The sequence below is a fragment of the Cydia strobilella genome, chromosome 3 (genome assembly GCF_947568885.1).
Source record: "Cydia strobilella chromosome 3, ilCydStro3.1, whole genome shotgun sequence".
NCBI classification, from domain to species: domain Eukaryota; kingdom Metazoa; phylum Arthropoda; class Insecta; order Lepidoptera; family Tortricidae; genus Cydia; species Cydia strobilella.
The window spans coordinates 7,245,055-7,259,822 of record NC_086043.1 but is presented as its reverse complement, the minus strand read 5'-3'; the positions used below and the strand labels follow the sequence as shown (position 1 = coordinate 7,259,822).

Genomic DNA, 14,768 nt, shown 5'->3' with positions numbered 1-14,768 from the left:
AAAATATCTGACTTAATAACTGTAAATAAAAACTAAAGTTAGATAGTGTTTATAGTTTCCATAATTGATTCTCTGTTTATATAGCTGTACTATCTGATTAATATATTATCTAGAGGAAATCGTAATAAAAATGTTTTCTTACTTATTTCTACCACATTTGGCAATCATTTACAAACCACTCAGTTGAAATAATTAAATTAAAAACGTGTTAGGTTCATATTTTATTAATGATGGATGTTGCGATACCCACTGTCCATAATTTAAATCCAGGGATGAACATGGCATTGTTTCTGCATTTGCGCTGATTGATGACAATCCTGCCGGGCTGACTGCGCGGTTAATAATATACGAACCTCCACAGTTCCACACCCAGATCAAACTATCGTAATGGACCAGCCACGTTATAATAGCTCTTAACACTTGGACATAGCGACTTCGGCCCGGACAATGGACATCGATTGACAATGGATTATCGTTTTGTTGTGATATGTCTACAGCACGCAGAATTGTTTGTTTTACCTTTATTCGCGAATCTTTCTTATTGGATCTAAATGAACCGAGGTGGAACCGAGCAAGTTTATGTTTTTATTACGCTGCGGCCTTTCTGTCTTGCAAATGAGGGTATTTTTTTTTTAAGTCTAAACAAACTACTTAGACTACTTTACTTATTAATAAATTTACTTTTGAGTGGTTCTATAAATTTTAGATTATGAGTATGACAATAACATTGAACTTTAAACCCCATGAAACTTCTCGTGTTGTGTTTACACGCGCGGCATAACAATGTTACGCCGTTTGACAGGCCCTGTTTGAGCAAGCTGTTAAAAAAGCCCCTCCCTCCAATTAGGGAGGCGCCGGTCCTGATTGGCCGTAATCCGGTTAGTATCGGAGACAAACTTCTGTTTGTAGTGTTTAGTTGCACCTGTTTTCAAATACCTTTGTGTTGTCTTCATTGTTGTTGGTAAATAGCAAAGCATTCCGCCCACTATTTTCACCAGTTTGCATATTTTGAGATATTTAATAATTAGAGAAACGAATTTCAGTAAAAGTACATACAAAACAATTATTCACCAAATCATATTTTTCCTTTAGTTTCTCTCCGTGAACTCACTTCAAAGATCCGGCTAGAAGGACCATGTAGCAGAATAACAATTATAGTCTGTGCGGAAAGAGGTCGTGGAATGTACCTATAGGGCCCAATACATTCCACGACTTCTCTTTTCGAATAGACTACATTGTGCAACGAGGGGGAGAAGTGAAATATCGGAAACGTGGAGGGTTAATACACGACAGCCGCAGGCGTGAATTAAAGACCGAGTTTACAATATTCTCACCCCCGGAGTTACACACAATGTTTTTCATCCAAATGCGAAGAAAATACAAAATTTTAAGTGAAATAATTCTTTTAGGTGTATTAGGGAGTTGAGGTAGGTAAACAAAGTTTACTTTACAACACCTATTTATTACGACCCCAACAATATATCAGTAGGCTACGATTTAAAGGATGACTCACGCTAGACTGGGCCGGGGCCCTCATGCCGGAGCTTCCGGCGCTTCGTTTTCTATGGTAAGCACCACGTGATCACCGATCAGCCGTCATAGAAAATGACATGTCGGACGCCTCGGCACGGTCTAGCGTGAGTCATCCTTAATAATATACTTATTATTATATGCAAGACCGCGGTGCAAAGGACGAAGTCGCTGGAATAAGTCAAGAAGTCATGTTCATGTTCCCATTCATCGATGTAATTTATATTTTATTGCCCGAGCATCTTATAAAGCTACAATACAAGTTGCAATACCTACAAGTCTAAAACGGCAAGAAGGCTTGGCCAATGACAAAATGAGTGACCCTGCCTATGAAGCCGAGGTTCTGAGTAGAGATGCAACGCATAGTTGTTTGGCCGGATACCGGATGTTCGGCCTGACCATCGGCCGAATATTCCGTATCCGGCCGCCGAATATACGGCCGGCGGAACTATACCTACATTTCGGTTTTTCAGGTGCGCATTGTGCAGGTTTTGACCTAGTGACGTAGTGACCGTTCACGCGGACTCATTTCTAGGTTCGAAATAGACCGCGGGCCAGGAACAGATTTCCATGACCAATCGCCTCCCGAGCGAAAACTCGTATAGTGGTTAACGGCTATGTATGATGAACCCTCGTGAACGTCAGCTGCCGCTCTGTTGGTGGGTTGAGGAATGGCAACAAAGAAGTCTATAAAAAAATTTGGTCATCGCCTCCCGCTGTCCCGCTTGATACTTTGTCAGATTATCATCTGACAAAGTATCAAGCATCTGATAAACTATCGTTTAGATGCTATTGTGAATAAACAAAATCGTCAGCCGATTGTATCGCTGTGGAAAGACCGTCAGCTGGTCACATGAACATGTAAAAAAGAAATTTTTTTTCAGTCATCGGCGTCATCGCCTCCCGTTTGATACTTTGTCAGATGATAGTTTAGATCCTACTTATTGTTAATAAAACATACCGTCAGCCGGTTGCCATTCCTCAACCCACCAACGGAGCGACAGCTGACGTTCACAAGGGTTCATCATACATAGCCGTTAACCGCAATACGAGTTTTTGCCCAGGAGGCAATGACTAACCAAATTTGCGCCTGGCTCGTGGTCTAAAATGAGTGCGCGAGCAAGTAATTTGAAATAATAAACGAGAACGATTATGACCGTGACTGTTTCTTAAATCCAATTTGTTTACTCCGAAATCAAGCAAAGTAACTATCCGGTATCCGGCCGGATATTAAAATATGAGCTTTAAGATTAAGCCAAACTTAGAATTCAGAACCAAAAAGTTTTATTCAGTACCATCATTTAAGGGCAGTTCAGACGGGAAATCTAATTAAATTGTCTCATCAAATCAGGTGGTGTGGACGCAAACACCAATTTGTATCGCCGATTTTGACATTATCATGGCCGATATTACTTATAAAATGGAGGTGCGGGTGCGGACGCAAGAATACCAATTTGTGACGGTAATATTCGCGTTTGGGTGCATTTTTTTAAATTTACAGCACTTAAATATCACCATAAATCTGAAATTGGTGATTGACGCCAATTTCTTTTCTGATTAAATCGGTCGCTTTGATCATACCGTATAGATCGACCTTTAAAGTAACAAATGTTAATCTTTATTGTTGTCTTCTTCTTCTTTTAAAATTATGGCTTCAGCCCAGTGGAACTATTTCGCCGGTATCAAGGTATTAAGAGGTTTAAAAACGACAAAAATTGTACGGTTGTACAAGACAGTGTACGGTGATTTGTTAGCTCTTGTAAATCGATAGCTAGACTTTACAAGAAGCACGTGGACTACCGGCCGTTGACTCCAAGATGGTGGTTAAACGCGCTTCAAAATTAATTCTCGATCACTGCACACTACCACATTAGTTTACTGTATAATAAGCTATCGATATTACACTTTAAACAATATTAATGAGCAAAAAACAAAGTAATTAATCACGATGCTAACTATCAAGATGGCGCTCGAACCGGAAGTCCCTTATTGTTGTCTAGTTAGTTCAATTTGGACACGTCAACATTTTTTGGGAAAATACAACTCATAAATGTCAGCATGTGACAGTGACAATGACATCTCGGTTTGATCGATCTATTTTGTTTATATTTATAGGATGAAGAAGTGCCCATTGCATTTATTCAAATTTTATAAATTAACTTTATTGTAAATATGTATTTTTACATACAATATGAATTCGTTTATTGTAGTAGAGAAAAACAATAGATCTGATTAAGTGTGTTAGTACTCTATTTGTGTAGTGTTAATTTATATTTGAAATGCACAATGTCTATGAATTATGTTTTCGGTTTCTCTCTATTTCTACTCTTACTTGTAGCATTAAATATATACTTTTTCTATACCTTAATACCGATAGGTAAAAAATCTGTAAATTTTAACGTTCCCAGTATGAAAGTAGATCAATCGCCTAGCGTGTTTAAAGATATCTATGACTACCTCAACTATCTTCCTAGTCAATATAAAAGTCGTAACTCCAAGTTCTTCCCACTTCAAAAAGCTTTACTGACTTCATTTAGCCCATCAAATAATATCCAAGATGATTGGCCAGATCTAAGCCAGGTATGTACTTTGTTGTGTATACTTTTATGAATCAAATCCTATACAATCAAAAGAACAATGCCAATTCCAGCATGCTTCTTCGTGAACCTAGTTAAAAATGTGTTATTTATAAGTACATATGCAGTTAAATAAATACTAAGTTGTTCTACTGTTCTTCCTTTTTCAATTGTGCAATACAAATGGGGTTGGCCGGTCGAAATAATTAGCAGATGGCGCCAGCATAGCTTGCCCTGTTAATCCCTAGAACTGTGTCAAATTTTTGTTTTTTTAATGCCCGTGATAACCCTGCCCTTTGCGTGGCCCTTTAAGCCAAATCTCATAGAAAAAGGGGCCAGCTATGATGGCGCCATCTCTGCAAACCTTTGACAGTTGCCAACCCCATTAGTCTTGTTTTATGCTGTGCCTAGATTAGACTTAATGTATCAAAGGATGCACTATCAACTGCCTTCCTCTATCATAAGAATGATATCTACAGCCCCAGAGGACTACTGTCCTATATGTCCTATCTCTAGTACTACCTACTTAAAGTGAGTGAAATTTAAATCATGCCTAATTGGAATATAGATGAATATTTTATTCTATTTTAAAATAAAACATATTTAATCTTATTTGCTAAATTTTAATTTAAATAATGTGCTAGTGTACAATTAATTAATAAATTAAGTAATAAATATAATTTTAGGTAGGCACTGGAAGTTCACTGTACCCTCATAAGAATGGAGTTGCGGGACAAATGTTACACACTATAAAGACAGCACCCATTGTCCTTGTTGACAACGCACCTAAAGGAACACAACTCAAATTGCTTCTGCTATTAGAGGTAAGATCTGACAAACAATGTTACAGTAGTGTTTGTATATTGAAACACATTTAGCTAAAGTAACTTCATTTAAGAGGGGGCTTAAATTTTGCTCCAAAGCTTAATCACAGTTTTGTATTAAGAAGTGAGCCTTATTTCTTTATTTTTTATAAAAGTTGTATTAACAAATCTTTCAGGGAAAACAGAAGCTGTACTTCAAACCAAAGAGGTATGAAAGAGATCATATAATACATGGAGGTATTGTGGCTGGTTTTGATAGGCACAACTCCGAAGTGTTTGCTTACTATCTTGCCATGACTCTGAACTTCACTTGGATACCTCCCTCAGTGATAAGGAAAATTCATGTGGATAGAGAAATAGTTCCTGTTGCTACAATAGGATTGAAAAGAACTATGATAAGAAATGGTAAATGATGGAACTTAGGTTCATGCATCATATAATTTGTATTGAAATTTGTATATTGAAAATAAAATCTGATCTTAAAAAAATACCACAATATAAAGAAGGTGTATGTTATTTCTCAGCTATAATTGCTCTGCCAAATTTATATTCAATCAGTAATTAGAAGTAGGTCAAAGTCAATGCAGAGTTAAATATTAGACTTGGCAAAAGGCCTATAATTCTTGTAGAATTCCCAGCATTGTGCAATGACTAATAATACCTATATTTTGTAACTATTCAGGTGGAAAAAATCTTATAATGTTGTATTTCAATATTAAATCACATTTACGATCGGGTCTATCGCGAATTATTTTGTTACCTTTATTTACCGACGTTTCTGGTCGCGGCTAACTGATGTCCCAGCAAAATGTCAATATGTAGTGGGTGGTTTGAAAATGTGATGTCTACCGTAAACTTTAAATACTTACACTTTTCGTCGGGTAGTCACACAAATCTCTGTTTTGACATGCTGGGACGTCAGTTAGCCGCGACTACGACCATTGAAACCTGTGTCGAAACGTCGGTAAATAAAGGTAACAAAATAAATTCGCGATAGACCCGATTGTAAATGAGATTTAATGTGTTCAAAATGCGAAAGTTTTAAATGTTATATTACAACTAACTTAAATTATTCTGATGTTTTTTCACTCCTGTAGGAACTATAATTAAAAAATATATATTTTCTCATATTGTTTTACATTTCAGGCAATGGTGGGCGTTGTATCTATGGCAAATGCTTTTATTGTAAGATAAATGAGACTGTATGCCCCGACAATAAGGGCGAGATTGAAGGAGCAGCAATCTTATACTTAGACAAACCATTCCAATTCCAAGTGTTCAAGTCACCATGGCACCGCAACTACAGAGATTCGAAACTAATGGAATGGCAAAGAGATAATGATTTTTGTAAGTAAGTAAGTTTTGAGTTAACATTACATTAGAAATCCATTGAAGTGTTACGATGAACAATGAATATACCGAATATACAATGGTACAGTCTGGCAAAAAAGAGTAGAAATTAAAAAGTGGCAACGCTGTAGTGTCGTCCCTTTCAAATCAATCTAAGAAAAACGGGACGACACTACAGTTTTTAATTTCTACTCTTTTTTGCCAGACTAAGGATTTTTTGGTGTCAACTAGACATTAATCAACATACGCTAATTTTATTGACTAGAATGAGAACCTTAGTCCTAACCTGCATGGGCTGCATGCGTGTCAGCAAACCAACTTGATTGATCAATTATGTACAGTCAGCAAAGCTATTAGTTCGGCACCCCTACATTCGAATGTGTATGCAGGGGTGCTAGGTGATATAAGCTAACAGTTATAGGTAGTTTTTAAATTCAATGTGAACTATTATGTTTTCAGAAAAGTTACAGGAACTTTGAGCTCAAAAAGAATATTAGACTTGGTAGACATTTCAATATTCGACTTTTTGATCCAAAATGGAGATAGACACCGTTATGAAATGTATAAAGACAGAATTCTACTTCTGGATAATGGAAAAGGTCTTGGAAACCCAGCGATTGATGAATTGGATATATTAGCTCCACTTTACCAATGCTGCATGTAAGTGAAAGAACTATTTGCAATACTTTAGGTACCATAGTGTAAAACTATACAGAATGTTTATTTGAAGTAATTGATACAGTGTATTTTTTTATGGTTAAATATCCAAAATTATAGAAGTTACTGGGAAACTGTCTAATAAACATTTTTTTTTATTGTGAATAAATATTATCAATTATTTTAAATCAACAACGGACAATCTAATCTTTCACAAATAGACCTAGGCCCATAGTAAGCTCACTATTGTTTGGTTTATGGGTACTAGACGACGATATGACACGTAGGCGATGCCGTCCATTAATCCTAAATTTCCACATAGGCTGTAATCTATTTTTCTTTTCAGTCTAAGACTGACGACATGGAAATATTTAGAGCTGCTTTCTGGTGGCAGCCTGACTGAAACAATCAAACTAATGTCCGCATTTCAAGGTGGAAAGTTAGTGATGGAAGACCATTTCAAAGCCGTGGAACGCAGGCTTCTGAAAGTGTATGCCACTGTACAATATTGCATAGGGAGACATGGTAGTGCCAAAGTGTTTAAAACATAATGGTCATACTAATAATAATAATTAACGGAGTTGGTCAGTAGAAGTATTTTACAGATGGCGCTAGCATAGGTTTTCCTGTCAATACCTAGAATTGTGTCAATTTTTTTTGTTTAGTTTTTGGAATTTTATGGCCCTTCCTTTAGACCAAATCTCAATTCTCATAGAACAAAACTAGAAACAGGGAAAACCTATGCTGGCGCCATCTATGCAATCGTTTGACAGTTGGCAACCCTATTGACGATTGGCGAACCTTATTGCAATGAGATAAAGCTTACTTTGTTCAGGGTGTTGCTGATTGTACAACATTAGATTTGTAAGGGAAAAGAATAGTGTATATTGAATTATTGAACATGGAACACTATAAACAATTTAAAAATATATATACTGATTGTTTTAATGAAATTTACTATTCTCTCTTTAGTCCTTTTCTATCCTTCCTTTTCTTACTAGGTACAGAAGATTCACTCTGACAAAACGCGTTTATTACGACAGAAATGACCGCTAAGTGGTGCAAGCGCGAGCAGGTGTCTGTTCCGTTGCGGTGCGCGGCAACTACTATGGCTAGACACCAGCAGCGACAAAATCGCAGAGTGAGCCACGTCTGCCTGTAGCCACTTCTTCCCCGCAGTCCTTTTAATATATATGAGTAAAAATTGAGCTATATGTAGATGATGCAACATAGGAACCAATATTTGATTGGAAACATGAATCGATCCTTATCCATATAATATACAGTTGTGTGCAATATAATTTTAGTCAGTAAGAAGATGAAATTAAGGGAAAACCATGACTAAAGATCAATAATATTAGAAATCTGTTTATTATTCTTCTGCATTACTTAACATTAATTCACAATGAACTAGGAAAATAAAACATTATAACAGACTTATTTACTTCCTACCAGGAATTCTTAATAAACTGTAAAACCGAATAAAAATATACAATTTGTATATAATTATTTAATTAATAATTATTATTTAAATTTGGTATCTTGCCCATTTATATCAATCAACATCTAAACCCTCATCTCATCCAGAAAATATGGAAACTTTCCTATACAACAATCTTTACGAATTAGTTGCTGTAAGCCAGTTTTTTTTATTTCGTCACATCATTTGCTTCCTTGTTGCTTTTTTTGATGCATTTTACTAAGGCCCAATATGTCTTGGCCGAAGTTCAAGGCAGTTTAGAGAGTTCATCATTACACTTTTTCTTCTTAAATTTATCAGGAACACTTGCCTTGTCTGATGCTGTATGGACCTCTTGGCCAGGTAACTGCTTATGGTCAGCAACAATGTTTTTAGTGTAAGTTTCGACGTCCATTACGACGCAATCGTGTTTCGTTAAAATTCGCTCATATAGTTTGCGAGCTCTAGCTTCAGTCTTTAGGCCGTTTCTGGTTTTGACTTTTTGCACATACGATGCAGACATTTTAATTTTTTTAGCAACGGCTCGTATCGTCAGGTTCGGATTTTGCTGGAATAACTTTATAACTTCTCTTTCCATATTTGCATCAACAGGGCCGCTTTTCTTCCCGCTGCCAGGTTTCCTAGTAGTCGTCTTCCTCTCTCGAAAACGTTTCAATACACTAGATACGGTAGACTTAGCGACATTTAATTTTTTTGCAAGTTTCCGATGCGACAAGTGCGGACTGAGACAGATCTCGGAAACAATTATCTTACGCAAACTTTCTTCTCTTGAGGACATATTTAAAATTATTGCACTATAAAACGTAGCAGTAATTAAAATATTTGCAGTGGTTTCTGTTTAAATTCCAAGATTTTCAAGTACATCTTCTTCTTCTTCTTTTAAAATTATGGCTTCAGCCCAGTGGAACTATTTCGCCAGTATCAAGGTATTGAGAGGTTTACAAACGACAAAAATTGTACGGTTGTACAAGACAGTGTACGGTGATTTGTTAGCTCTTGTAAATCGATAGCTAGACTTTACAAGAAGCACGTGGACTACCGGCCGTTGACTCCAAGATGGTGGTTAAACGCGCTTCAAAATTAATTCTCCATTCACTGCACACTACCACATTAGTTTACTGTATAATAAGCTATCGATATTACACTTTAAACAATATTAATAAGCAAAAAAAAAAGTAATTAATCACGATGCTAACTATCAAGATGGCGCTCGAACCGGAAGCCATTTTCAAGTACACAACAAAAGCGATAAACGTCCTCAGTCAGCTGTTCGCATGCTGTTCGTCACTGGAACACTGGAACTGGAGCATAGATGGTAGGATCCTATAGATGTGCTTATACGCTACGGTGCGTCCGTGAGGGACAGAACAATCAGAACACACGCAATGCGACAATATGATTCGTCGAGCTTATTTGAATTATTTGTTTCCCATTTCCCACAAAGGCCTCAACGTTGACTGTTCTCTTTGACGGCGCAGCAACTAGTATCACTTATCTCTCCTCGCTCTTGTATTAATGCAATTTGTCAAAAAAGGACAACCATACTGTTGACAAGATGACCTTCAAATCAAGTCGTCGCCGTTTTAAATAAATAAAAAAACCGGCCAAGTGCGAGTCGGACTCGCGTTCCAAGGGTTCCGTACATTACACAATTAAAAGAATGTATTTTGATGTAAAACGTGAGTGAATTGTCTTTAAAAAACCCGTAGAGGTCGGATCAAAAACTGAGTAATTAAGTCCGACTCACGCTTGACTGCACATTTCTAAAGGTGCCTCCACACTCATGCGCGAATCACGGCGCATTATATTACATGTCCGTCTGTGGGTCGCAAACTTACATATATATACCAAATTTTAGCTTAATTGAAATTATTGACGAACAGACGCACGAGTGATCCTATAAGGGTTCCTTTTTTCCTTTTGAGGTACGGAACCCTAATAATAAATGAAATAAAAATAAACTGATTTTATTTCAGGCAAGCACCCATATAAAATGAAAAATGAGACAAGTGTAAAAAGTTAAAAGTAGAATAACAATAAAATTTATTGTTATTCTACTTTCAACTTTTAACAATCTTGGTGGTTACACAGCTGTGTTGCGTTTTTAGGGTTGCCAAAATTTTTAATCATGTTATATATCGATAAGCGCTACACAGCGGAACGGAATAGCGATTAATTAATTGAAGCTTCGATGTCCGCTAAAAATAAACATAATTGAAATGCTAAGGAATAATGAATATATTATAATATAACAAAACAAATAAATTATTGCGGAACACATATTTTAGTAGGTATTTATGTATTGTAATTAAAAATCTGAACTTTCCCTTCTTTCCCTGCTGTGTCGTGACCATAAAAGCGTGACCTGATAACCACGATAAAGAATAAACGCGTTTTTTGTTCATTTTAGGTATAGTTAAACCTTTCAAGAAATTAAGTTGCAAGAAATGTCGATAGTTAATCCTACCCATAATTGACTACGGTGATGTGTGTTATCCAGACTTAAATGAAGAGCTCTTGAACAAGTTAGATCGTTTACTAAATAACTGCATTCGTTTCATTTTCTGTCTTCGTAAATACGACCATGTCTCCTCTTTCCGCTCTAAACTCGGCTGGTTTCCTATACGTGTTCGTCGAAATATTCGCATGCTTTGCACCCTCTTTTCTGTTATTAATGATCCCCAATCTCCCGAATATCTCAAATCTTTCTTCAACTACTATGGTGTTTCTCGTGTCCGTCAACTTCGCTCTACTGGCAACCTTTCTTTATCCATACCATCTCACCGAACAGGTTTCATGTCCTATTCTTTCTCTATTCAGGTAGCTCGCCTTTGGAATAGTCTCCCTGTTAAAATTAGACAGTGTCCGAATAGATTTGCATTTAAAAAATCCTTACGTGAGTACTTTGCTGGCAGAACGATGAATTCTTAGTGTTTCTGTTTTGAAAGTTTCATCATGTCTTATGTATTTGTTTGTATGTATTTATATGAATATTATATATACAGATATATGTATGTATGTCTATGCCTATGCATTATTTAACTATACTTGTATATAATCACTATGTTGCACCGCCTACAAATTCTCTGCTTTGCCCGGAGGTTGACTGGTAGAGAATGCCTCATAGCATTAAGTCCGCCTTTTGTACGATTGTATTTTCTTTTGTGCAATAAAGATTAAATAAATTAAATAGTTTATCGATTTGACTTTATCGACATGGCCACATAAAGGTGGTTACACATTATTAATCACTATCACTACAATACATTGTATAAAATAAAGTCGCTGTCCCTATGTATGCTTAGATTGCTACATATTATTAATCTGTGGCTTAGATCTTTAAAACCACCCAATGGATTTTGATGCGGTTTTTTTAAATAGTTAGGAAGGTTTATATGTATAATTTGTAAAGGTTTCGTGTAAATTAGTTAAACTACATGTGCGAAGACGGGGCGGGTCGCTAGTCGTACATAAAAACCAAGTGGCGACGGTGACAGTTTGCTTAGGATCCATCTTTAGGAATATTATATCTATGGTCGGGGGTTAAAAAAACTCCTTTAAGCTGTCAACGTTATGTGACAGTATCACAGAATCACAGATATTATATTACAAGATCACTCAAATTAGGCTGTATTATAAGGCATTAAAGCATTTTTTAATTTTGTATTTTTTTTAATGAGCAATAAAAATTACGATCAAGATACTGATCGTATTTGTTTATCAAAACAATGTGTGATAGTGACAAAAAGGTGAGATTTTCTTTGATCATTCGAGACATTAATGTTAAAAATGATAGCTCCAGTTAAAGATCATTTCCTGTATTTTGCCTATGGTAGCAATTTACTGAAAAAACGAATTCGTATTAACAATCCTACAGCAGAATTCCTAGGCGTCGGCCGGCTTGATGTAAGTATGCTTATCAGTTTACATTGTTTATTAAATAATTTCTGAGCTTATCTGGCCAATATACTCTTCTTTATAGAATAAAATCCTTCTTTTAAAGTATAGAAACAACCTTAAACTAAATTAATACCACAGTGGAATCCGTTTATTATGACTGCATATACTGACCAACCGCTTACTGACCTTATTCCTGTGCGAAGTTTGGTTTTCATATAAAACTCTTTCTAACAGTCTGATAAGATGACTTTGCTTATAGTGACAAATTGCTGACTATGACCTATGACCTTAAATCCTATTTTCATGAAACTATGACACATTCACTGGTTTTCGTGGCCGTCCCCGCGTATTTCCTTGCAAGAACGTTTGGTGCGTACGTGGCGTATACGTTGTTTTAGATTTGATTCTCAATGATAAGTTGATAATTAGTTCAAGATTAATAAAACTCATCTCTCATCACAAAGGAAATAGAGATTAATTTGAAAAACTTAACAAAAATTGGAGGCTAAGACACACTTTGGGTCGCTGCGCCAGAAGAGTAAGTAAGTAAGTAATAAAAATAGGAAATTGATCAACTTTACTATGCTTTATATGACATCCGCTTAGTATGATGTGATTGTCACTTCCCTTCAATGTCGTTATATGTGTTATCTGCCTCTATTGCCCGAATATGGAAGAGCGGTACCTTAGTTACCGAGTTACCTTATTATTTACAAGTCATTGAAAGGGCCAAAATGTCTTAGTTTCTTAATAAGCCGGTTATTCATGTGTAAATCTTTAGCCAATAATAGGTACTCCGAGGTAATTATTTTTTTAACAGATTACATCTTAAAATCTATGAACAAAAAATCAGTTAGGATAGAGTAATACCTCCTAAGGCCCAAGGTCCTACCTATAGTACCTCTTCAGTTCGATGAAATTTAAATCCTATTTAATAGGGGGTATTACTGCAATCTTCTGCCACCAGAGTGCAGCACTAGCCCCTTTAGTGAACCATAGAGTAACTTATACATACTGTACCTTTAACAGGTTTTTGACAAGTTTTCAGAGATAATAAAATATTACATTGATGCATCAAGGTGGTTTGTTTACAGAGGACCTACTGGGAAACGCGAATCCGAAAGTTCGCTATCTGCCTCTTTATCGCTCAAATATGCAAGACTTGCAAGAGTGACAGAGATAACGAAATTTCGACTTTCTTGTTTCGCGATAGACCCTCAGATTGTGGTAGTGGCGCCCCCTACGCAGTTTCGCGTAATATTTTGCTTTGTTTCATTCAATTTTCCAACAACGCAAAATCAACTATTTCCTACACTCAGATTTTTCATTTGTATGGCTGAGCCTTAGCTTTATATACAATATAAATAAATTGTTATGAATGTGTTGTTTCTTGGTATTATATGATTACGAATATTTACGAATACAACATCAATATTTTTTTTTCAGAATCATATACTCGATTTCATGAAGTATTCTGAGCACTGGCGAGGAACTTCTGCTACTATAGTACCTAAACAAGGTTCAATTATATGGGGAGCCATCTGGAGGTTGCATAACAATGATATGCCGGCATTAGACTGGTTAGTCTCGGCTCATAAGACAGTAACACAAAAATACTTGAACAAAATATTATAAGGTTCTTAATTATACTGATACATATTCTTTTCCAGGCAAGAAGGTGTAGAAACTAACTGGTATTTTCCTAAAACAGTGGAAATTACCACACCAGATGGTCAAAAAGTCGAATGCCGCACTTATCAACAAACTATTAACCCACCACCCCGAGAGGAGGATGATGACATACCAGTGAACCGGAGACCGTCCATCACCTACCTTAATGTAATCATGAAGGGAGCAGTAGAATGTCAACTGCCTCCAGATTACATAGAAAAGCTAAATAAATTACCTCATAATGGCCAAGAGGCCTCTCCCAAAATGATTGCAAAATTGGATTTATGAAATCATGCATTTCAAATTGATGACTTGGTAAAATTAATATATTTTTATTATACCGTTTTGATATGTTTTTATTTCGTATAGTGCTAGTGGTTCTAGAGCATGAATCTAGTATAACTGGATCGGGCATGAGGGGCGGGGGGAATAGTCTTATGCATCTTTCAGTAGGAGTAGCAGAGAAAGCGCTCTTATTGTTTGTCCTTGTTAGTCTCACATTTTTTTTATTCCCCACCGTAAATTTAGTATGGTTTATGGTGGGCTACAAATCGACTCGACCAATCATTCATATTGTCATTCATGTTGTCGCATTGCGTATAAATAAAATAAAATAAATAAAGTTTTATTTCAGGCAACACGTACAGTTGTACACCCATATCTACATACAATTTAAAAGCTACAATGCCAAAAGGAATACTTAACTAAAAACAAAAAACAATACGTATGTTCTGTCCCTCACGGGAGCACGCGTATTGCCCATCTATGTAATGCTAGGTC

General features: G+C 36.2%; 2 protein-coding genes across 2 annotated transcripts; both read left to right on the top strand.

The window, feature by feature from the left end:
• The first annotated feature begins 3,646 nt into the window (after positions 1 to 3,646).
• LOC134755719 (glycosaminoglycan xylosylkinase homolog) lies at positions 3,647 to 7,817 on the top strand. Its single transcript, XM_063692264.1, has 6 exons — positions 3,647 to 4,110; positions 4,793 to 4,930; positions 5,107 to 5,335; positions 6,077 to 6,281; positions 6,740 to 6,940; positions 7,284 to 7,817. The coding sequence occupies exons 1-6, from the start codon at positions 3,817 to 3,819 to the stop codon at positions 7,486 to 7,488; spliced, it is 1,272 nt and encodes a 423-aa protein (XP_063548334.1). The 5' UTR covers positions 3,647 to 3,816; the 3' UTR covers positions 7,489 to 7,817.
• A 4,318-nt stretch (positions 7,818 to 12,135) lies between these two features.
• LOC134756268 (gamma-glutamylcyclotransferase-like) lies at positions 12,136 to 14,333 on the top strand. Its single transcript, XM_063693096.1, has 3 exons — positions 12,136 to 12,323; positions 13,764 to 13,897; positions 13,988 to 14,333. Exons 1-3 carry the CDS (start codon positions 12,198 to 12,200, stop codon positions 14,274 to 14,276), a joined length of 549 nt encoding a protein of 182 aa, XP_063549166.1. The 5' UTR covers positions 12,136 to 12,197; the 3' UTR covers positions 14,277 to 14,333.
• The last annotated feature ends 435 nt before the right edge of the window (positions 14,334 to 14,768 follow it).

Bases quoted from the DNA above. Each gene is read 5' to 3' on its own strand.
- LOC134755719 (XM_063692264.1), top strand. From the start codon at position 3,817: ATGTCTATGAATTATGTTTTCGGTTTCTCTCTATTTCTACTCTTACTT. The intron at 4,111-4,792 runs GTATGTACTTTG...ATATAATTTTAG, and splicing joins ATTGGCCAGATCTAAGCCAG to GTAGGCACTGGAAGTTCACT. The intron at 5,336-6,076 runs GTAAATGATGGA...TTTACATTTCAG, and splicing joins AAGAACTATGATAAGAAATG to GCAATGGTGGGCGTTGTATC.
- LOC134756268 (XM_063693096.1), top strand. From the start codon at position 12,198: ATGTTAAAAATGATAGCTCCAGTTAAAGATCATTTCCTGTATTTTGCC. The intron at 12,324-13,763 runs GTAAGTATGCTT...TTTTTTTTTCAG, and splicing joins TAGGCGTCGGCCGGCTTGAT to AATCATATACTCGATTTCAT. The intron at 13,898-13,987 runs GTTAGTCTCGGC...ATTCTTTTCCAG, and splicing joins GATATGCCGGCATTAGACTG to GCAAGAAGGTGTAGAAACTA.